Here is a 25,303-nt window from a genome sequence, read left to right as displayed (position 1 = left end):
CTGTAGAGGAAGACAGACATTGGAATACATCCAGCAAATAATTGAGGACGCAAGCTGAAAGTGCTACTCTGAGATGAAGAGATGAGAGGAATTCGTGGCGAGCCACATCAAACCAGTCAGAAGACTGATGACTTAAAACAAAAAAAAGTTGTGGAATTTGAGTATGGGGATTAACTCTTCCTCAACCTTCTCAGAACTGCAGAGGAACACCTGCTGGGTGGATGGGGCCACAGTGGGAGAGAAAGAGGGCAGAGACGGGAAGGGCTTACCTCCTCGACGATGGCGCGGCCGGCTTCGTCCTCGAGGCGGGCGACCAGTTGCGCCCCCTGGGGCACGTCTGCGGACAGCAGGAGGCTGAGGTGGACGCTGCTGGTGTCGGGGGCGGCGTGCACGGACACCACCGCCGTGGCCGCCGCGTCTCCGCCGGCGCGCTCCTCCAGCAGGCCGGAGAACACCTCCGTGGTCAGCGAGTGGTGCCTGCAGGCGGAACGACCTCTACTCAGCGCCCGACGCGTAGCTCTGTTTGCTGCATCGGCTCCTCTCCTCGGATATCATATTTTCGCTCAGGGGCAATGTGACCACTTAACTCGAAAACGTCAAGTTTGTAGTGAGCAACATAGTGAACTAAAGCCAATAACGAGAACAAGAAAGTCCGGGTACGGTCCAAGATCGACATCCAATAAGCAGGATGGTATGATTTGTAGCAGCTCAGGCAACAGACTGCACTAGACTGAATCACTGTTACCTGCTTTGCCCCATTGTTATGGCCGCCCGGTGTGGCCGTGCGGTTCTACGCGCTTCAGTCTGGAACCGCGTGACCGCTACGGTCGTAGGTTCGAATCCTGCCTCGGGCATGGATGTGTGTGATGTCCTTAGGTTAGTTAGGTTTAAGTAGTTCTATGTTCTAGGGGACTGATGACCACAGATATTAAGTCCCATAGTGCTCAGAGCCATTTCGACCATTTGAACCCATTGTTATGAACAGCTCGGTCCCGCAGTATGCTATTCGCACCCTTGGTGGCGATTGTCAATTTTTTCCATCTTTAGAAATCCGGGTGAAACGGTAGCACAAGGGAAAGAGTGCTACCAGCTGGCTACGTAACATAGATGGTACCTGAACAACTGGTAACGCTCTTGTCCTTTGACTACCTTTGCAGTAGGATTTTTGAAGATGTAAATAATTCCGAAACGCATCATGCATACTTTGTCGCTAATAAAGTCATTTTTCACCCGCTGCAGGACTTTTTATGCTACCTAGCCCGCTTAATTACACATCTGCACATATTTATGTAAAACTTTTTGTTCGATTTAAATCCGTGTTACACTAAAAATGTTATTGTTTGGATAAGTATTTGTTTCACGGAAGGCTCGTATTGACAACACCAAGTCTCGTCACACCTGATGGTTTTTTACGTGTCGTTTTTTGTTCGAGAATCGAGATGTACGGAACAAACTTTGCACATACCTTTTTCTTCTCCAAAATATTCTGGAAAATGTCTTGAACACTTAATTCGGCCGTCCGCTATGGCCGAGTGGTTTCTAGGCGCTTCAGTCCGGAACCGTGCTACTGCTACGGTCGCAGGTTCGAATCCTGCCTCGGGCATGGATGTGTGTGATGTCCTTAGGTTAGTTAGGTTTAAGTAGTTCTGAGTCTAGGGGACTGATGATCTCAGATGTTAAGTCCCATAGTGCTTAGAGCCATATGAACCGTTTGAACTTAATTCGAAGATATTCCTCCAATACGATTTGCACCACAGCAACGTTGACACACTATGGCAGCATGTCCACTACTTAACACCGCCCGCTCAAAACTGGCTGGTTGAATTAGCATCTGTTGTTTGTAGTCGTTAGTTCAAGCAGCCACCGTAGTTACTGCGATGACGTCGCTTATACGCGAGGAATAAAATTCGTCTCGGAACTTTTTGGGACCTTCTTCGGACCATGATTCATGGAAATTAAGTAAGATCATACGATAGAAAAACATATATACGTGTGCATCCGAAATACAGTATAAAGTCTTTTCTTGGCAACATGATACACTGATATACGTACACGAAATTTTAACAGAAACTATTTTTATTTACAAGTTTTGATATTGAGAAGTATAGTCCCGCGAATAGTATCAGCGAAACCTGAAAACGGTGAACCATTAAAAAGAGTCAGAAAATTTACTGCTGCATTATGGAAGTAGAGAACTTGGAATACAGAGAATGATCTGTGAAAACAGAGCTTACAGGACTTGGGTAGTACAGAGACGTTAAGCAAGCTGTGCAAGTCTTCTACGCCAGACAGTAAACAGTGTAGGATTTCTCACCCTGTTATTTTTATTTTTTCTCTCTAATGCAAGCGGGACGAGAGGCCCCGATCGCAGGTCATCCGTCATGGACGGGTGTCAGCTGACAGCGCTGTCAGACCGCCTCAATACTCAGGGCAGCCGAAGGCCACTCCACGCCGATTTCGACACCACGCTGTCGTTCGAAGAATTGCACGTTGTGCACAACACTGGGACTCGGATCCAGACATCGCCATTTAACGGCAAGTACTGGACATTTCGCGCCATCGACACTGCCTTATGCACCATCTGAGAAGCACCCAGTAGCATTCGATTCTGGTCACACCTTCCAAACTCAGTTTTAAGGGCATGATTACCTGATTCCCTTGTTTTGCCTGGTTATTTATTCCAGTCTTATATTTAACAGGAAAGGAAATGAAAATAAAAGTTATTCTGTCGTCTGCATCAGTGGTACGCTTTTGGACGTTCAACCGAGTAGCTGATTCCATTTTTCTGAACAGTGTTTCGACAACTGAGCCCACCTTATGTTCCGGCTATGCGAGCTGCGTTATTTTGCGAACTCGCTGTCTGGAATCCATCCAGCGTCTGGAGTATTGTTGGTTTCGCTCTCGCCGAGCTGGACTTCGACGCCCACAGGGCTCTTTGAAGTTCGTTTGTTTTTTACAACCAGCACTGTTCCGTTATTATTATCTCCGCAATTTCCATCTCTGGTGGATGAGATGGTCTTGACAAAGTGAGTGCTGAACCCCAATCCTTGCATAACTGAAACCTCCATTCCGGTTTATTGGGTTTTTTCCGTGTACAGATGGTAGTCAAATGAAAACCGAATACCGCCTCAGTGGGACATAGAATGGTTCCATTAAAAAATGATCACTACACGCGTCCAGACATTTATCCCACTGGGAGACGAGACCATCAATTCCTGTGTCGTAGAACGCGGTCGCCCGTTGACGGATCCACAACGGCGCTTGTTCTCGCACTTTCACTTCCGAATGAAACCAACGTAGATGCATGTCTTTCTCCAGGTGAAAATTACACAGTGAAGGGTCCATGCTGTACGGAGGGTGTTGCAGTGTTTCCCAACCAAACCGTCCGATTGACGGTGTGAGGGCGGGCGTTATCATGCAACAGGATGATTCCGTCCGACAGCATTCTTGGGCATTTTGATTTTATAGGGCATCGCAGTTTCTGCAAACTGTCTTCACAGTGCTGCACAATGATTTGTTCCACGCCCGAGCAACTCGACGAGCAGCCGAAGTTGGATATTTTTGATGGGGCAGAGATGGAATGTTTCCACTGTCGGCTTTGCCATTTACCATCGGGCTGTCGGAATGCTGTTGTGTACAGTCATCGACTGTGCAGTGGCTTAGCTCTTTACACCAACACAAGCGTCCCTTATCACTGACCACACATATGTGTTGCTTATGAGGATTCAAATGGTTCAAATGGCTCTAAGCACTATGAGACTTAACATCTGAGGCCATCAGTCCCCTAGACTTAGAACCACTTAAACCTAACTAACCTAAGGACATCACACACATCCATGCCCGAGGCAGGATTCGAACCTGTGACCGTAGCAGCAGCACGGTTCCGGATTGAAGTGCCTAGAACCGCTCAGCCACAGCAGCCGGCGCTTATGAGGAGCCACTGGACCATTGTACCCCACACTTTCTAACTTATTGTGCTAGCTGGACTACTAGTAGCACTTTGGAACTCACGATTGATCCGTTCTGGTGATTTCATGTGCTTTTTTGGAACGAGTTTTCGCAATCCTCGACGGTCTTTGTCCATCGGTACATGTGTCCCTGGTCTTGGTTCAGGTGCCTTTGTTCCATCACGTTTACACGCCACAATCACATTACATATAGTCGACTTGAGCAGCTTTAGACGGACTGAAATATGACTGATGGATCTGTTACTCAGGTGACACCCAAATGACTCGTCCGCGTCCGAAGTCACTGAACTTTCCTGACCGACCCATCTGCTGTTAAGTGCTACTGACAACACCGTAACCCCGCCTCCTTTTGCTGTGACGTGTCAGCTTCTCGTGACATCTAGTGGTCAAAGCCGCATTACACAGTGGAATCTGGATGGTGTTGTTCAGATCGTGTGTGCCAAGGTGTGCTGGGGGAAAGATTCATTCTGCACTACATCAGTTGGCTATCTGATGAAAGGAAGGATCTCAATATGAATATCGAGTGAATACCATAATCACGATGGCCAGAGTGGAATTTGAACATTGATGCTCCAGTACGCAAGTATTGCGGGTTAACCACTACGCACCTCGGTATTCGAGTAGTACAGTGCGTACGCGCTACAGGTCTGCGCGCTGGTTAGTCACGTGCCCACTCGGCAGGGTTGACGGGCTGTCACTGTGGTCGTAACTCAGCGGGGTATACATAGCTGCAGACGGCCGCCTGGCAAGCTGCATCAGCTGTTGCGGCAGAGATAATGGGAGGCTGCGTGCCGCTACGAAGGACCGCCGCCCCGCCGCCCACGCGGGGTGCAGCCGCGGTTCCGCAACAGGTGCCGCCTGCCAGCCACTGGTCACACCGCACCGCCTGAGCGTGCGTCACCCGCACTGCTTATAGCCGTCGCTTCGCCACCGTCAGCAGACACCACCCAAGTCTGTGCACGTCCGAGGGTACTTCCTTCCAGTAACGGTCATTTTGTGTCCTGTTATTTTCGTACATGCAACGAGGGGAAAATGACATTCTATGGCCGGCCGGGGTGGCCGAGCGGTTCTGGCGCTACAATCAGTTTGGATCCGGCCTCGGGCATGGTTGTGTGTGATGCCAGGTTAGATAGGTTTAAGTGGTTGTAAGTTCTAGGGGACTGATGACCTCAGACGTTAAGTCCTATAGTGCTCAGAGCCATTTGAACCAAGTGCCACAGCCACCATGGCCATCAGCACCACCACTAATCGTGTACTTCGGGTATTCTATTTTTCTGCACAATATTTCGACGAAGGGTCCAGTAGTCATCTTCAGACACTCCGAACTGTGCTACACTCTAGAGGGAGAGACTACGATTGCCATGAAGGGCAACAAAACAGGGTGTAGAATATCGTCGACGCACCGCTGAAAGAGTGCTGCAGATGACAGCCAAAGGGGTCCAGCTATAAAATGAAATGGTGCGCAAGACCGCCACTTCTGGTTGTCAGGCAGAAAAGGTAAACCACCACTGCCTGGGACGTCTCGAGACATCTTCACTGGTCACGGAAGCGCAGATCGAAGCAGGATTCATCACTAAAGACAATTTTACTCCAGTCAATGAGATTCCCGGCCGAAGGCGTGTCTAGAGACGCCCCGAACAGCGGCGAAATACCAGCCTGCCTGTTGCCCGCTGTACTACCAGATAACTAGGAATGATGGTCTAAGGTGGCATTTATTTTCATAAGAGGACTCCTTCCTTCGTCAGCCGCAGCACCCTTACATCTCAGCGGTACGTCGACGGTATTCTACGTCCTGTTTTGTTTCCCTTCATGGCAAGGCATCCAGGGCTTACATTTCAAGAAGATAATGTCCGCCTGCACACGGCGAGAGTTTCTACTGCTTGCCTTTGCGTTTCCAAACCCTTCCTTGGGCAGAAAGGTCACCGGATCTCTCCCCAATTCAGAACGTTTGCAGCGTTATAAGGAGGACCCTCCACACACAGCTCGGAATTTTGACGATTTAACGCACCATTTCGGCAGAATTTAGCACGAAAATCCCTCAGTAGGGCATCCAAAAACTATCAATCAGTACCAAATCGAATAACTGCTTCAGAGGTGCAGCAACATGTTATAGGCTTGCTCAGTTTGTGAACTCCTTTCTCTTGAATAAATCATCTAATTTTTCTGGAATTGTAATCACTTGTTTGTTTGTCCGTGTACATCACATTTATCGATTTCCGTTCCATTCGGATAATCCCTTCTTTTTTTCTTTTTTGAATGTATTACGTATTATGTGTACTCGCCGTGTGGACTACGATCACTGTATGAAGTATCGTTGGTGTGGCAGTCAACGCATTGAGAAGTCGACCTTTCTTTCGAGAGATCATCTTCAGCTACAAACATTATATGCAAATCTCTGTGAAGTGCATGGCAGAGCGTTCTACCCACGTTACTACACGTTAGGATGTCTCTATTCCATTCGCGTATGGAGCGCGGGAGCAATTGGAAAAATGTGTTGGAGAAAGTGTTTCAGTGCTATAGGAGAGACACGAACATCATACAGAAAGTTAAAATAATAAACTGTGCAATTCTGTCCACAGCTACGTATGCAGGGCAAATTCTGCAGGCCCCCTAGGGCACTAGCTAAATTAATATGTATTTGAAAGCAGCAGTTCAGACGATAATGTAAAATCCTAAACAGTTTGGTCAAAGTCTTACAGACATACTTCAGAAAACCATCAAATAGCTCTTTAAATTTGTGAAAAGGTTTCGAACAGCATAACCGCCAAACTATTCAAAATACTATAACCAAAACGTCTAGATCCACCTACAAATGAAAAGGAAAATGAATTACAAGTTAAAATGCAGGGCTACTGCAAGTGATTAATTTGTTTTCGCAGCTCTATATTTTCCGAAGTATTACATGTACAAATATGACTGATGCGTGAATAAATCCGTAAACTCACCAAGTTTGCATTGTGCGTTCTAAAACTGTTCTACGAGTGTCCCTCTGGTCACATGGCACATGTCCGAGTTGTAGCATAGTTCGTTCTGTAGCAATATCCCCTCGACGGTCACCACAGCAGTATTGATGGGTTCTCTGAGCTGGTCCAGTGTTCTTGGCAGTGGGGGGTACGTAAACATGGTTCTTAATGTACCCCCAAAGGAAAATGTCAGAAGACGTTAGGCCAAACGAATTAAGGGGGCCAAGGGAACATACCCATGTCGTCATTTCCCAGTGGAGCGATGCGGAACTGTTATGGATCTACTGCGTGGATTTGAGCTACGTGAAAAACGCTGTAAATGATAGAAGTCGTAAAAACTGTAGTCTAGAACAAGAGACAACAGACATAAGACTGAGTTAAAGTATCCCAACAACTGGAAAGCCAACTGGAGCAATGTGTGCAATCGAGTGCTTATAAAAAAGGTATAAGTGATGTACTGCATAATAATGTTATAAGCATGAACGATAATCTACATTGAGATAGTCTAAGTGATACAAATAAGTCTATAAAATGTAACTTTGCCGACACGCTACATCATCATTTCACTTCGACAAGATGTTTCGAGATATGGAAGGAAATAAAAACAGGGCAGCTTTTATCAAAATAATTGATGGTAGGAAAATCAGCAACAACAACATAATCTTCCCCGAGGGGGCTTTGTTTCCTGGCTATCTGGAAATTAAGTTCACTGCGTCGTAAATAAAATGGGGAACGAGTAGCTGCTGACTTTATCGTTTACGAAGAAGACTGTTTCAAAATATATAGAAACAGAGCATGAAATAAACACGTTAAACATCCTGCTTCAGAAGCAGAGGATAGATTAATAACGAAAGAAGTCTGAGGATATAAGGAAGATCAGTTCTAAAGTCGGGGACTGCTACTGAGGGTAAAGTACGGAGGGGACAGAGAGCCCCGAAGCCGTTACGAAAGCTGTGAGGGACTCAGACGAACCTTGTAAAAAGCAAAAATGAGCTCGACTGAAATGCAGTGAGCTGGATGTTGTTGCAGATGTTCGTTGGAGTGGCCTTGTGGACGCTGCGCAGTGAGTGTTTCGAGGAAGTGTTTATTCGTCGACAGTTTTAAGTTTCTGTGGCGTCCAAGTTCTTTTCAGCTGAAAATGTGTAAAGCTTGTTCTCATATAGAGCTACGTATTGTGTACCCCTCTTTTTCCGTCTGTATTATTTCATGTGAAATGTGAAGATGTAATAAATTCTGACCAATAAAATATAATTAAAAAGTCGTCTGTGCGTGCAGTAATTAGCCCACTCGCAAACTTTGTAAGTAAGATTTCGCAGGGAACTGGCGTCTACCTTGAAGTGTCTGCCAGTCCGGGATTTCTACGAGTAGTATCCCCCTGACTCTCTCCTATGGGTCAAACAAATCTTTGACCACACACGCTGCCCTTCTTCCTAGGCATTCACTAGTTCCTGATATCCTGTTTGATTGCATTTCCCCAGTATCCTACCAGAGAATCAAAGTCTGCAACCTGATGTACGTACGATTGAGTGTACCTGATGATTCCATCTAATATCTCTATAAATTGGTAGAACCAGGTATTTGTATGATTTAACTGATTCCAGGCGTGACTCATTGATATTGTAGCCACATGATACTATGTTATTTGAATTTGTGAAATGCGCTCAAATGGTTCAAATGGCTCTGAGCACTATGGGACTTAACATCTGAGGTCATCAGTCCCCTAGAACTTAGAACTTCCTAAACCTAACTAACCTAAGGACATCACACACATCCATGCCCGAAGAAGGATTCGAATCTGCGACCGTAGCAGTCACACGGTTCCGGACTGAAGCGCCTAGAACCGCTCTGCAACCGCGGCCGGCCATCACGTGCAGAACAAATATTAAACTTAAAGAACATAATAGAAATGAGGAAAATCAGGAACTTAAAATATGTAATTACTTTTGTGGATTTAAAAAAAACTATGATTTAATTGACAGAAATACACTGCTTGATATCTTAAAAGAATTAGGGCTCGATACTAAAACAACTGAAATAATTAAAGCAACTTTGACAAATACAAAATCGAAAGTAAAATTTTGGGGAGAGCTCTCAAAATCGTTTTAAATGAAGTCAGGTGTCCGACAGCGAGATGGTTTGTCACCTCTGCTTTCCAACTATGTGTTAGAGAAGGTAGTTCTAGAATGGAAGAAGGCCATCAGTACTAAAGGGATTCAACTAGGAAGAGATCCAAACAAGATCACTGTCGACTGTTTAGTCTTTGCAGATGACGTGGCACTGATTACAGATTCGCTAGATAATGCCCAAGAACAAATAAGAGAAATGCAAAAACAAGCAGCCAAAGTATGACTACAAATATCCTTTGAAAAAACGAAGTTCATGACAAACATCTGTGATGCTCCTCAAAATATTGCATTTGACAACAATACAATACATAAAACAGATTCCTTTAAATACCTAGAAGAGTGGATTACATACAATGCAAAAGAAAAGACAGCTATAGAAACTAGAGTGCGCAAAATGGAAAGAGTGTTTCATATGACCAAAAACGTTTATAACGAAAAATATTTGTCCTGGAACACGAAATTAAGACACTACCAAACAGTGGCCAAACCTGAAGCTCAGTATGCGGCAGAAACAATTAAACTAACAAGTAATGGAGATCTTGAGAAACTAGAGAAATTCGAAAGAAGAATTTTAAGGAAAATACTGGGAGCTAAAAGAAACGAAAATGCTGAATACAGGTTAAGACCAAACAGAGAGCTATACTTGAAAACTGAAAAACTAACTGATGTAATGAGGAAGAGAAGATTACAGTTTTTCGGACATATATTCAGAATGGATAACAACAGACTAACCAAGTGGATATTCACATTACTCAATAGCTAGAAATACAAGCCCACAGATGGCCGGTGTGGCCGAGCTGTCCTAGGCGCTTCAGTCTGGAACCGCGCGACCGCTACGGTCGCAGGTTCGAATCCTGCCTCGGGCATGGATGTATGTGATGTCCTTAGGTTAGTTAGGTTTAAGTAGTTCTGAGTCTAGGGGATGATTACCTCGGAAGTTAAGTCCCATAGTGCTCAGAGCCATTTGAACAAGCCCACATGGTTCATAGAGACTGAAATGCAGATGGAAAACGCTGGAATCACAATAGACACAATAGAAAACAGAACACATTTCAGAAAAGCAGTTCAAAAGGCAGAATTTCAGGAGAGAAAGGAAACAACTAGACGAAAGTGGACTCAAGAAGAAAGGGAACAACACACTAAAAGGATGAAGGAAATTTGGAAACTAAGGAAATCTAATATAATGAAGAGTAGCCGAAGTTGATTCATCGTACCCTCCAAATGGGTTATTGGAAAGAAGAAGAAGAATACTGAGGACGTCACACTGAGCGTGTACTCTGGATAACTGCTTATGTATCACAAGAAGACTGAAGTGTTTAGAAGATTTCACGTAAGTGGATAGTCTTTTTTGTTCTGTAACAAATTGTGGTATTTCCAAATATTACAAACTTTTATCTCAAGAATACCGCAGAACTCGCCCACCGAAATGCGTCAGTTTATCAGGGAACGCGTAAAGCTTGCAGAATGATATCTGCACGTGCGTGTCGGTGGAGAGGGTGCTGGCGTTTCTCAGCAGACGGCGATGGCCCCGAGTACACAGTGCGCACGCCATACCAACAAACTGAGCTGGCCGGTTTGTTTGGACGGGCTGCTATTCGCCGCTCGCGATAACAGCTGCCTGCCAGTCCATCGACAAGAAAATACAGCGGGCTACACATACTCTTACTTACCGTTCGCTCTGTCGCTCTCCTCAGCGTTCACAGACAACTGAGAACTGTAATCTTCTGAACATGAAATGAGGTCGGTTCGACCTTTGGTGGAAATCGATGATCTTAACAATGCGGTGACAAAACTAATTGCATACCTTCTAACATCGTATCGGACCTCGCTTTGCCCTCCGTAGTGCAGCAACTCGACGTACGAGGGCAACGGTGACTCAACCATTACCTTTCTGACTGGCTTCATTGATGCTAAGGGTAAAGTTCAAAATTCCACCACAAAAGACTGATGGCCCATGCAGGATGACTTGTGCACCTACAAAGTTCTTCGTGTCAATAACAATATTGTCTATTGCTTTATACACTGTAGGAATTGTCTATCGCTTTATACACTGTAGGAAGGTTCCGCCTTCTCCTCCTATAATAGCGTGACATCTTCTGTGTGAGCCGTCCAATGCTGTTGCTCGAGGGGCTGCACGAAGACTGACGCCTTCTTAACGAAATCATTATTTATATAGGAAACACTGTTGCACCCTTGAGATCCCGGTTCGCTCAAAACGCCTTTGCAAGTCACCTGCAGAAATACTGACCCATGCTGCCTCTACAGCCGTCCATGATCGCGAAAGCGTTTCCGAAAAAAATGTTCAAATGTGTGTGAAATCTTATGGGACTTAGCTGCTAAGGTCATCAGTCCCTATGCTTACACACGACTTAACCTAAATTATCCTAAGGACAAACACACACAGCCATGCCCGAGGGAGGACTCGAACCTCCGCCGGGACCAGCCACACGGCCCATGACTGCAGCGCCTGAGACCGCTCGGCTAATCCTGCGCGGCATGGAACAACCACCAGCTTGCACAGTGCCCTGTTGACAATTTGGGTCCATGACTTCGTGGGGTCTGCGCCACACCCGAAACCTACCATCAGCCCGTACCAAATAAAATTGGGACTCATCTGACCACGTCACGGTTTTCCAGTCGTCTAGGGTCCAACCAATATGGTTACGAACCCAGGAGAGGCGCTGCAGGCGATGTCGTGCTGTTAGCAATGGCGCTCGTGTCGGTCCTCTGCTGCCATAGCCCATTAACACATTGCGCCGCACTGTTCCAATGGATACGTTCGCGATTTCTGCGGTTATTTCACGCACTGTTACTTGTCTGTTAGCACTGACAAATGGTTCAAATGGCTCTGAGCACTATGGGACTTAACATCTGTGGTCATCTGTCCCCTAGAACTTAGAACTACTTAAACCTAACTAACCTACGGACATCACACACATCCATGCCCGAGGCAGGATTCGAACCTGCGACCGTAGCGGTCGCGCGGTTCCAGACTGTAGCGCCTAGAACCGCTCGGTCACCCCGGCCGGCTACATTTCAGTATGAAATGACTATTTCAGAATATGTGGTGATTCCCAGTGACTCGTTAGGCATGAACCTAAGGGGACAGCTTAAATTCCTGCGAGTGAAAAGAGGAGCAATAACATTCACGATGTATTTCACGGCGGTTTATGGAATATACTCGTGTATGTAGATGTTACAGAGGACAGCTTTACTTTAAGAAAACCCACAGCGATCGGACGATGCGCTGTCGTTTTGTTGGTGACTAGCGACTTCGTCTTCGGGCCAGGTCTCTCGCTCTCCGTCTCTTTTCTGAAAGCCCTCCGGCAGGCAAGGAACGAGACAGCGTGCGTACGCTCAGCCAGACCGCCAAGGTCCGCTGCGCCGGCGTGGCACATTCTTCCGGCTAACGGTGCTGGTGTCAAAGTCACGGCACGGCATCCATTATTGCGCGCCGACAGCCATTACTGCAAGGCATTGGCTCCTTGTACGCATTTAGCGCTATGGGACAAGCGCTGCAGCTGCTCTGGGAACTTTTACAGGCAAATAAGGATCGCTTGTCATATGCGAAGACCAAATCCTTCAAAGAATGAAGCATGTGCCTTTCTGTCTGTGCTTATATCGGCACGGCAAAAGATGTGTCATTGGATGGATGGCTGCGAAAATGTACGCTCAGATAGCTGAGAAAACAAGATGCTAAAGAAGTGTTCCATATTTTGAGAGGTAACAATATGGAACAAAACAAGAAAAAAATTCCAGAAATCAAAGGCTGTAAAATGCATTCGTCAAGGGCTATGAGAAAACGTTCAACTTCGCTACTTTGAAACATACCTCATCTGCTACAAGTTGTTTTTTGTTATTACGAATTACCTACAGAATTCAGTACACAAACGGGAATACATTATTCTGTTTGCTGTTACCTACGACCCGCGCTTGTGAGCCATCTCTAAAGGAGGTGCGCGATATGGTGTCCAGTAAGACAGAATAAGGCAAGTTTATGCCCGACGCCGGCAGCGGTGGCCGAGCGGTTCTAGGCACTTCAGTCCGGAACCGCGTGACTGCTACGGTCACAGGTTCGAATCCTGCCTCGGGCATGGATGTGTGTGATGTCCTTAGGTTAGTTAGGTTTAAGTAGTTCTAAGTTCTAGGAGACTGATGACCTCAGATGTTAGGTCCCATAGTGCTCAGAGCCATTTGAGCCATTTTTTGTCCGACGTCTTAGGGAAGCAAGCATTCTCTAAAAAACTTCGAGCTGGTCACGGGTTCGCTGTCAGGCACTGATGATGCGTTCGTGTAATATTTGCACATCATTAACTGGGGCTTGCATACGTCAAAGATTTCAAAAGTTCCTGGAACCAAAAATCCAAGGCATTAAGATCGAGGGAACGAGCTAGCCAACGTAATGGACCTCCCCGACGAATCCATTGTCTATTAAATGTCCGTATGAGGTTTTATCGGACATTTCGGGGAAAATGGACTGGTGCTCCATCATGCATGAGCCACATCTCCAGCCGTTGTTGGAATGGCATCTCCTCTAGCAGGAAAGGAATTCGTTTGACACGATCTGAAGACACATTGCACCAATGAACCTGTTTGGTAGTGTGAATCTTCAGGTTTGGTAGTATTTGTGATCCACTTTGTCGATCGCGAATAATTCCTGTCCATATACGAGGGTTGGAAATTAAATAGTAGCAACTATTTATTCACAATCGATACAAAAGAGCTACATGTTTGCACCTGTTACTGTCCTTCAAAGTAGTCACCAGCGTTGTGTAGAACCCGGTGCCAGCGATGTGGAAGGCGTAGTATACCGTTAGCAGAGCCTGTTCTTTTGATGGTGCGAATGGAGCGGTCTACTGCCTACGAATCTCTGGAATAGTTCTGAAGCGAATGCCACCAAGTGGTTCCTTTATCATCGGAATCAAATCAAAGACACAAAGACTTAAGTCTGGGGAGTATGGTGGATGGTACATACATCCCAGTCCCATCGACCAAACAGAACAGCCACAGCTTGCGCTGTATGCGCCCGTGCATTGTCGTGCAGAATAATGGGTCGGTTGCGCAGAAAGTGTCGCCGCGTATTACTGTTCGTGTTTTGAGCACCACCTGCTACCAACTTTGCGAAAGAAGCGGCGACATTTTCTGGTATGCAGGGGAAATTTACCAAAGCTCCATAAAATGTTAACTCAGATGCCTTCATAACGTAAACGTTATTGCCCGTCAATAGTGCTGGGATGCTCAGAGGTGACAGTGCAAATGACGAGTCAAGTATGAAAAATATCATGTTCAGTCAAAGCGGCCTGACAGGCTCGAGATCTTTTCTGGTGGCCATTGCGTCTGCAGACTTTGAGATCTTCTGAGGGACAGTGCACAATGGTTCTGCTTGGAGATTAGGACAGAAAAAGGGACTATTCTTGTGGTTGATCACTTTCTATGAATCAGCAAGTGTTTGAATAGCACCCGGCCACTTGAGTTGCCCAATTGTAGTGAACATGTTTGTCAAATTAAACTATCATATATAATTCCAGAGACTTTTTAAAGTCTCAGACATGTGTGATGTATATATGTAGACTGAAGTGATGAATGAAAATTTTGTACCAAAGTTGGGATTCGAGCCCCAGTCTCCTGCTCACTAGGCAGATGCGCTAATCACTACATGCCCTGGCATAGTGGATTTGCACAATCGCATGGACTATCCTAGCATGGCTCCATTCTCAATCAACTTTGCCAGGACGGCGTAGTGGTGAGCATATTTGCCTAGTGAACGTCTGCGTGGTGACCATGAGACCTGGGCTCGAATCTGGGCCTTGGTGCAAAATTTTCTTTTGTCGCTTTAGTCTGCATATATACATCAAACACGTTTGTATTAGGGAACAGGTGGACATTGCACGAAGCAGACACGAGAGCACCCACTCAGCACTCACCCAATTATCTGGCCGGCGACGGGCGGCAGCTGGCCCAGAAGAGACGGCGGCCATAGCAGCACGGCGTACAACCGGCCCTCTCTGAGCAGGCGGCGGTAGTCGCGTGGCAGGCGCCGCCACGCACCGCACACCTTGCCCGCCTCTCGCTGGTACCGGCCGCCCTCGCCCAGCTGCATCTCCACCAAGATGTCACCCTCCTGCAACACCACAACACCTCTCACACTACTCCAGCACTCGGCAAGCGGAAAGTGTCGCAGTCTGGCAGTCAAAGGTTGTGGCTTCTGTGTCAAAAGTGTACACAGTCGCCTAAATTTAAAAGATTATTGTTAAATACCAGTATGCTGATTCTTAATATATATAATTCAGACGTCTTACAGTACTCTGAATGCGGTTCTGAGTAGACAAGACGGGTTGCCAACGCAGTTACTTAGATCTGAATATGATACAAAGTGTCGAAACATGTAATCTAATTACGAATGTCCAACTGAGACGAAGCAATAAATGAGAATTATCTGAAGTATACAGTTTCTGAGTCTCTCAAGAGGATTATGTCGACTGTAGTGAATATATAATGTAGTTTGCCATGCGTATAAACTTATGTATCCCAACCATTTTAAAAAATCATGCACATGGACTACAGACCACGTAACTAAATAACAGAACTTGGCTAACATAGCTAAGTTACTAACCTACGCAACTTGCCCCTACGCAACTTGCCCCTACGCAACTTGCCCCTACGCAACTTGCCCCTACGCAACTTGCCCCTACGCAACTTGCCCCTACGCAACTTGCCCCTACGCAACTTGCCCCTACGCAACTTGCCCCTACGCAACTTGCCCCTACGCAACTTGCCCCTACGCAACTTGCCCCTACGCAACTTGCCCCTACGCAACTTGCCCCTACGCAACTTGCCCCTACGCAACTTGCCCCTACGCAACTTGCCCCTACGCAACTTGCCCCTACGCAACTTGCCCCTACGCAACTTGCCCCTACGCAACTTGCCCCTACGCAACTTGCCCCTACGCAACTTGCCCCTACGCAACTTGCCCCTACGCAACTTGCCCCTACGCAACTTGCCCCTACGCAACTTGCCCCTACGCAACTTGCCCCTACGCAACTTGCCCCTACGCAACTTGCCCCTACGCAACTTGCCCCTACGCAACTTGCCCCTACGCAACTTGCCCCTACGCAACTTGCCCCTACGCAACTTGCCCCTACGCAACTTGCCCCTTTTCTGGGAAAGGAGTGGAAATTGGATGACTTCTGGCAGGTACGGATTGTTGCTGTCCTTTGCCAACGTTGGCTACTGTAAATGCAATGCTCATTCGAGTGTGCTGTCTTTGCTATGAGAAAGATGCGATTTGTTTCCCTACAGTACTTGTTTTCCCCACACCTTTTCATCTCCTCAGCCACGGAAAAACTAGGCAGTAGTCGCTTGATTAAGCTCGCAGTATCCCCTGCAAGAGCGTCGAGCTATGTCGTGCATATAGTAACTAATACAGCTAAGAAACCAACGTAAGTAATGCTGCTTATATAACTAATGTAGCAAACATAACTAATGTAGCAAACATAACTAATGTAGCAAACATAACTAATGTAGCAAACATAACTAATGTAGCAAACATAACTAATGTAGCAAACATAACTAATGTAGCAAACATAACTAATGTAGCAAACATAACTAATGTAGCAAACATAACTAATGTAGCAAACATAACTAATGTAGCAAACATAACTAATGTAGCAAACATAACTAATGTAGCAAACATAACTAATGTAGCAAACATAACTAATGTAGCAAACATAACTAATTTAGTAAACATAACTAATGCGACTAACGTAACTGATGCAAAGGACATAAGTAATGCAATAGAGACAAGGAAATCTCAACTAAAAAAAATCCATCCAAATCTCAACTAAAAAAAATCCATCCAAATCTCAACTAAAAAAAATCCATCCAAATCTCAACTAAAAAAAATCCATCCAAATCTCAACTAAAAAAAATCCATCCAAATCTCAACTAAAAAAAATCCATCCAAATCTCAACTAAAAAAAATCCACCCAAATCTCAACTAAAAAAAATCCACCCAAATCTCAACTAAAAAAATCCACCCAAATCTCAATTAAAAAAAATCCACCCAAATCTCAACTAAAAAAAATCCACCCAAATCTCAACTAAAAAAAATCCACCCAAATCTCAACTAAAAAAAATCCACCCAAATCTCAACTAAAAAAAATCCACCCAAATCTCAACTAAAAAAAATCCACCCAAATCTCAACTAAAAAAAATCCACCCAAATCTCAACTAAAAAAAATCCACCCAAATCTCAACTAAAAAAAATCCACCCAAATCTCAACTAAAAAAAATCCACCCAAATCTCAACTAAAAAAAAAAATCCACCCAAATCTCAACTAAAAAAAAAAATCCACCCAAATCTCAACTAAAAAAAAAATTCCACCCAAATCTCAACTAAAAAAAAAATTCCACCCAAATCTCAACTAAAAAAAAATTCCACCCAAATCTCAACTAAAAAAAAAATTCCACCCAAATCTCAACTAAAAAAAAAATTCCACCCAAATCTCAACTAAAAAAAAAATTCCACCCAAATCTCAACTAAAAAAAAAATTCCACCCAAATCTCAACTAAAAAAAAAATTCCACCCAAATCTCAACTAAAAAAAAAATTCCACCCAAATCTCAACTAAAAAAAAAATTCCACCCAAATCTCAACTAAAAAAAAATTCCACCCAAATCTCAACTAAACAAAAAATCCACCCAAATCTCAACTAAACAAAAAATCCACCCAAATCTCAACTAAACAAAAAATCCACCCAAATCTCAACTAAACAAAAAATCCACCCAAATCTCGACTAAACAAAAAATCCACCCAAATCTCGACTAAACAAAAAATCCACCCAAATCTCGACTAAACAAAAAATCCACCCAAATCTCGACTAAACAAAAAATCCACCCAAATCTCGACTAAACAAAAAATCCACCCAAATCTCGACTAAACAAAAAATCCACCCAAATCTCGACTAAACAAAAAATCCACCCAAATCTCGACTAAACAAAATCCACCCAAATCTCGACTAAACAAAATCCACCCAAATCTCGACTAAACAAAATCCACCCAAATCTCGACTAAACAAAATCCACCCAAATCTCGACTAAACAAAATCCACCCAAATCTCGACTAAACAAAATCCACCCAAATCTCGACTAAACAAAATCCACCCAAATCTCGACTAAACAAAATCCACCCAAATCTCGACTAAACAAAATCCACCCAAATCTCGACTAAACAAAATCCACCCAAATCTCGACTAAACAAAATCCACCCAAATCTCGACTAAACAAAATCCACCCAAATCTCGACTAAACAAAATCCACCCAAATCTCGACTAAACAAAATCCACCCAAATCTCAACTAAACAAAATCCACCCAAATCTCAACTAAAAAAAATCCACCCAAATCTCAACTAAAAAAAGTCCACCCAAATCTCAACTAAAAAAAGTCCATCCAAATCTCAACCAAAAAAAGTCCATCCAAATCTCAACCAAAAAAAATCCATCCAAATCTCAACCAAAAAAAATCCATCCAAATCTCAACCAAAAAAAATCCATCCAAATCTCAACCAAAAAAAATCCATCCAAATCTCAACCAAAAAAAATCCATCCAAATCTCAACCAAAAAAAATCCATCCAAATCTCAACCAAAAAAAATCCATCCAAATCTCAACCAAAAAAAATCCATCCAAATCTCAACCAAAAAAAATCCATCCAAATCTCAACCAAAAAAAATCCATCCAAATCTCAACCAAAAAAAATCCATCCAAATCTCAACCAAAAAAAATCATCCAAATCTCAACCAAAAAAAAATCATCCAAATCTCAACCAAAAAAAACCATCCAAATCTCAACCAAAAAAAACCATCCAAATCTCAACCAAAAAAACCATCCAAATCTCAACCAAAAAAAATCATCCAAATCTCAACCAAAAAAAATCATCCAAATCTCAACCAAAAAAAATCATCCAAATCTCAACCAAATACAATCATCCAAATCTCAACCAAAAACAATCATCCAAATCTCAACCAAAACAATCATCCAAATCTCAACCAAAACAATCATCCAAATCTCAACCAAAACAATCAACCTACTCTCAACCAAAACAATCAACCTACTCTCAACCAAAACAATCAACCTACTCTCAACCAAAACAATCAACCTACTCTCAACCAAAACAATCAACCTACTCTCAACCAAAACAATCAACCTACTCTCAACCAAAACAATCAACCTACTCTCAACCAAAACAATCAACCTACTCTCAACCAAAACAATCAACCTACTCTCAACCAAAACAATCAACCTACTCTCAACCAAAACAATCAACCTACTCTCAACCAAAACAATCAACCTACTCTCAACCAAAACAATCAACCTACTCTCAACCAAAACAATCAACCTACTCTCAACCAAAACAATCAACCTACTCTCAACCAAAACAATCAACCTACTCTCAACCAAAACAATCAACCTACTCTCAACCAAAACAATCAACAAAGTCCCCACTAAAATAACCAACCAATTCTCTCCTACAATAACCAACTACACCTCAACGAAAATAACCAACCAGCTCACAGCTAAAGTAACAGTACAAATATTTTTGGAAGGTGGTGCTTCACAACTGTAATATGTTTAATGACTGACATATTTATATACTTCCTTAGCTGCTGTACAAACTGTATTGATTTCTGGTACTAGTTTTCATATGGACCATCTTCTGGAGATCAATATGCCGCTGTCGTTATCTTCCTTAGTCAGTTCTGTCATGGTCACTGCTGCTCTGACTCCGGTAGTGGTTATTGAGGTCGCTGTAAGTGAAGTTAGACGGTAAATGTTCATCATAAATACGCTTTTCACCAGTCCAGTTACGAAATTTTCGCATCAGTTGCTATGTGGGCGGAAGAAAACTTGGACAGCTTAGTGATGAATGCAGAATGCTGTGTTTGGAACATAAAACCAACATTAACGTCTCAATTACCATACGGCATTAATTTCATAACTTATAAGAAGTATGTGTGTGTGGAAGTACAGATGTTCCCTGCTATCGAAAGTGTGTTAGTGGCATATGCTCTTTGTATGTTTGTCTGTTTACGTCAGGCAGGTATGTGTAACACACCAGAAAACTAGACGATAAAGAGACTTTGTTGAGTAAGAGTGGCCAAGTACTTCTGGGCGCTTCATCCGGAACCGCCCGACCGCTACGATCGCGGGTTCGAATCCTGCCTCGGGCATGGATGTGTGTGATGTCTTTAGGTTAGTTAGGTTTAAGTAGTTCTAAGACTAGGGGACTGATGACCTCAGATGTTAAGTCCCATAGCGATCAGATGCATTTAAACCATTTTTTGTTGTTGAATAAGTCCATACTGATAATGTGCAGTTCATTGTGAGTTTTTAAAAAGTTAGCAATTTAGTATTGACATCATGATCTGTTTTGTGTCAGGTGGCAGATATTGGTCCACATCGACATATCAACACATTTCAACAAGGTTTAAACAGGAACTGAATGTATACCGAAACACGTCCTTCATAACAAGGCAACCTACATAACCGACTCACTCACGAAAGCAGTATAACTGAGTCAAGCAGAGAAGCTCACTCAGTGTAGCTAACTCAACGAATGTAACTCACTCTAATGTAGCCAACTCAACTAAGGTATATCAGTCAACTAACGTAGATAACTCAACATATGCCAAGTAATTCCCTAGACAAGACAGGGACTTTTAGTAAGATAATGTACTGTTCCACTGAGGTAGAAGTGGTCACATGTAGCTAGAAGAGCAACATCAAAACATGACAGTAGAAATCCGTCCTTCAGATTCCTCACATCTCAACTCAACTTGTAACATTACTCTTTTCGAACCTACTGAGTACAGGTCTATGTAAAACATTAATGGCCGTTAAAATTGCTACAACAAGAAGAAATGCAGATGATAAACGGGTATTCATTGGACAAATATATTATACTAGAACTGACATGTGATTACATTTTCACGCAATTTGGGTGCATAGATCCTGAGAAATCAGTACCCAGAACAACCACCTCTGGCCGTAATAACGGCCTTGATACGTCTGGGCATTGAGTCAAACAGAGCTTGGATGGCGCGTACAGGTACAGCTGCCCATGCAGCTTCAACACGATACCACAGTTCATCAAGAGTAGTGATGGCGTATTGTGACGAGCCAGTTGCTCGGCCACCATTTGACCAGACGTTTTCAATTGGTGAGAGATCTGGAGAATGTGCTGGCCAGGGCAGCAGTCGAACATTTGCTGTTTCCAGAAAGGCCTGTACAGGACCTGCAACATGCGGTCGTGCATTATCTTGCTGAAATGTAGGGTTTCGCAGGGATCGAATGAAGGGTAGAGCCACGGGTCTTAACAAATCTGAAATGTAACGTCCACTGTTCAAAGTGCCGTCAATGCGAACAAGAGGTGACCGAGACGTGTAACCAATGGCACGTCATAGCGTCACGCCGGAAGATACGCCAGTATGGCGAAGACGAATACACTCTTCCAATGTGACCTAGAAGTCGCCAAACACGGATGCTACCATCATGATGCTGTAAACGGAACCTGGATTCATCCGAAGAAATGAGGTTTTGCCATTCGTGCACCCAGGTTCGTCGTTGAGTACACCATCGCAGGCGCTCCTATCTGTGATGCAGCTTCAAGGGTAACTGCAGCCACGGTCTCCGAGCTGATAGACCATGCTGCTGCATACGTCCCAATCTGCTGACTCTGGGATCTAGACGTGGCTGCACGATCCGTTACAGCCATGCGGATAAGATGCCTGTCATCTCGACTGCTAGTGATACGAGGGCGTTGGGATCCAGCACGGCGTTCCGTATTACCATCCTGAACCCACCGAATCCATATTCTGCTAACAATCATTGGATCTCGACCAACTCGAGCAGCAATGTCGCGATACGATAAACCGCAATCGCGATAGGCTACAATCCGACCTTTATCAAAGTCGGAAACGTGACCTTACGCATTTCTCCTCCTTACACGAGGCATGACAACAACGTTTCACCAGGCAACGCCGGTCAACTGCTGTTTGTGTATGAGAAATCGGTTGGAAACTTTCCTCATGTCAGCACGTTGTAGGTGTCGCCACCGGCGCCAACCTCGTGTGAATGCTCTGCAAAGTTAATCATTTGCATATCACAGCATCTTCTTCCCGTCGGTTAAATTTCGCACGTCATCTTCGTGGTGTAGCAATTTTAATGGCCAGTAGTGTAGTTAAATCTAGAAGAAGCAGCATTGGCACGAATCCGTAGGACATCCGCAATTGTACAAGGCTTTTCCAGTAGGGGGTACAGTGACTGGTGGTACTTGTGCCGATTACTACATATCAGCTCCAAACAGCTGCCCCAGCCGGCAGAGGTTCCACTCGAGCAGATTAATTTTTCAAACGGAAACCTCGACCCTGACGCAGTTCAGGGGTCTTCGTAGTGCAGGAGAGCCGCTGGACGTGCTTACCTCGCTGCGGAACTGCACGGCCCTGGGCCGGGGGGCGGCGTCCGCCACGTAGAAGGAGAAGTAGAGGCTGCGGCGCGCCAGCTGGAATCGGCCCGTGGCGGCGGCGGGCGGCAGCGCGTCCAGGCTGGAGGGCGGCGCTCGCTCCGGGTCCTCCCGGAACAGCGACTCCGCCACGCGCGACGTCAGCACCGCCGCCATGTCTGCCGGCACGGGAGAGCGGCCGCTGGAGCCTCCAACACCAAAGCTACGTCACCAGCTGGTGCGGCACACTGACGGTGGGGGGAAGTTCTACACCGTGCCGCAACAGATACTTACCAAACTCTGCGGAAACGCTTAGGACGTAACGGATATTGAAGGATTAAACTTTCATTCCGTTCAGAACTGATGTCCACTATCGACATCGTATGGGGTGTGGCCCCCAGAGGCAAGAACACGCTATTGTACACTGAAACAGCAAACTACTGTATAAGACCAATGTCTGGCGCAGTTGTTAGGTGGGTTACTGCTGCTACAATGGTAGGCCAACAAGATTTAAGTGAGAATGAGATTTTCACTCTGCAGCGGAGTGTGCGCTGATATGAAACTTCCTGGCAGATTAAAACTGTGTGCCCGACCGAGACTCGAACTCGGGACCTTTGCCTTTCGCGGGCAAGTGCTCTACCATCTGAGCTACCGAAGCACGACTCACGCCCGGTCCTCACAGTTTTAATCTGCCAGGAAGTTTCATAGCAGCGCACACTCCACTGCAGAGTGAAAATCTCATTCTGGAAACATCCCCCAAGGCTATGGCTATGCCATGTCTCCGCATTATCCTTTCTTTCAGGAGTGCTAGATCTACAAGGTTCGCAGGAGAGCTTCTGTAAAGTTTGGAAGGTAGGAGACGTGATACTGGCAGAAGTAAAGCTGTGAGGACCGGGCGTGAGTCGTGCTTCGGTAGCTCAGATGGTAGAGCACTTCCCCGCGAAAGGCAAAGGTGCCGAGTTCGAGTCTCGGTCGGGCATACAGTTTTACTCTGCCAGGAAGTTTCAAGATTTAAGTGAGTTGCTCGTATAGTCGGCGCACGAGCAATGGTACTCAGCACCTCCGAGATAGCGATGAAGTGGGGATTTTTCCCGTACGGTCATTCCACGAGTGTTCCGTGATTATCAGGAATCCGGTAAAACATCGTTGCGGTCGGAAAAAGTTCCTGCAAGAACGGGACCAACGGCGACTGAAAAGAATCTTTCAACGTGACAGAAGTGAAACCCTTCCGCAAATTACTTCCGATTTCAATGCTGGGCCATCAACAAGTGTCAGCATGCGAACCATTCAACGAAACATCATCGATATAGGCTTTCGGAGCCGAAGGTCCATTCGTGTGCCCATGATGACTGCAGGACACAAAGCTTTACGCCTCGCCTGGGCCCATCAACACCGAAACTGGACTGTTGGTGACTGGAAACATGTTGCCTGGTTGATCGAGTCTCGTTTCAAATTGTATCGAGCGGATGGACGTGTACGGGTGTGAAGACAGCCTCGTGAATCCATGGACCCCTGGTGTCAGTAGGAGGCCGGCCGAAGTGGCCGCGCGGTTCTGGCGCTGCAGTCTGGAACCGCGAGACCGCTACGGTCGCAGGTTCGAATCCTGCCTCGGGCATGGATGTGTGTGATGTCCTTATGTTAGTTAGGTTTAACTAGTTCTAAGTTCTAGGGGACTAATGACCTCAGCAGTTGAGTCCCATAGTGCTCAGAGCCATTTGAACCATTTGTCAGTAGGGGACCGTTCAAGCTGGTGGTGGTTCTCTAATGATGTGGGGCGTGTGCAGTTGGAGTGATATGGGGACCCTGATACGTCTAGATGCGACTACAACAGGGTCATGTAAATAAGCATCCTGTCTGATCACCAGCATACATTCATGTCCATTGTGCTTTCCGACGGACTTTAGCAATTCCAGCAGGAGAATGCGACACCCCACACGTCTTGAACTGCTACAGAGTGGCTCCAGGAACACTCTTCCGAATTTAAACACTTCCGCTGGCCACCAAACTCCCAAGTCATGAACATTGTTGGGCATATCTGAGATGCCTTGCAATGTGTTGTTCAGAAGAGATCTCCACCCCCTCGTACTCTTACGGACAGTCCTGCAGGATTCATGGTGTCAATTCCCTCTAGTACTACTTCAGACATTATTCTAGTCCATGCCATGTCGTGTTGCCACACTTTTGCGAGCTTGCAGGGGCCCTGAATGACGTTAGGCAGGTGTACCAGTTTATTTGGCTCTTCAGTGTATTTGTTGTGGCTTGGAAGCAGTCAGCTGCCTAATGTCACATTGGGGGGTTTCTTGCCACACCTGAACACAGTCTGAGTCAGTTTATGAAGATTCATGCCTGGTGGCTAACATGACAGTACATCTCTTCCATCGCGTCCCAGACATGCTATATAGGTGTCAAATGAGGAGACCGGGCACGCTAGTCAAGAATCCTTAATTCCCTCAAGGCGTTTATGCAGTGTGGAGTCTAGCGTTATTCTGCCGAAAGATGCAGTTTCGTAATGTAGTCATGAAGGGTACGATAACAGATTTTACCAGTTTATTGTGTATCGTGTGTATTGAACCAGGGACCTAGAAACGACGGAGAGGCTTCGTCCCACCCTAGCCCTCAGTGATCCACAACCTCACAACTGGCCACAGCAGACCACCCACCACACCGCCCCCCATCGAACCCAGGGTTATTCGGCCCCCAGTGGACCCCACTGAGAACGTCTCATACCAGACGAGTGTAGCCCCAAATGT

The 25,303-nt window shown here is 45.2% G+C and overlaps 1 protein-coding gene across 1 annotated transcript in view; it reads right to left on the bottom strand.

Moving 5' to 3' along the window:
* The window catches only part of LOC124789140 (dorsal-ventral patterning protein Sog), a 477,626-nt gene that overhangs the window by 46,798 nt on the left and 405,525 nt on the right, over window positions 1-25,303 (bottom strand). The window contains exons 5-7 of the mRNA XM_047256433.1: window positions 22,533-22,732; window positions 14,982-15,178; window positions 270-477 (exon numbers count right to left, since the gene is read on the bottom strand). Of these exons, the coding sequence (XP_047112389.1) occupies window positions 270-477; window positions 14,982-15,178; window positions 22,533-22,732 (605 nt within the window). The remainder of the gene's footprint in view (window positions 1-269; window positions 478-14,981; window positions 15,179-22,532; window positions 22,733-25,303) is intronic.

The sequence above is a fragment of the Schistocerca piceifrons genome, chromosome 3 (genome assembly GCF_021461385.2).
Source record: "Schistocerca piceifrons isolate TAMUIC-IGC-003096 chromosome 3, iqSchPice1.1, whole genome shotgun sequence".
Lineage (NCBI taxonomy): Eukaryota > Metazoa > Arthropoda > Insecta > Orthoptera > Acrididae > Schistocerca > Schistocerca piceifrons.
Note: the sequence above shows the minus strand (reverse complement) of the source record. Positions and strands in the feature narration are given on the sequence as shown.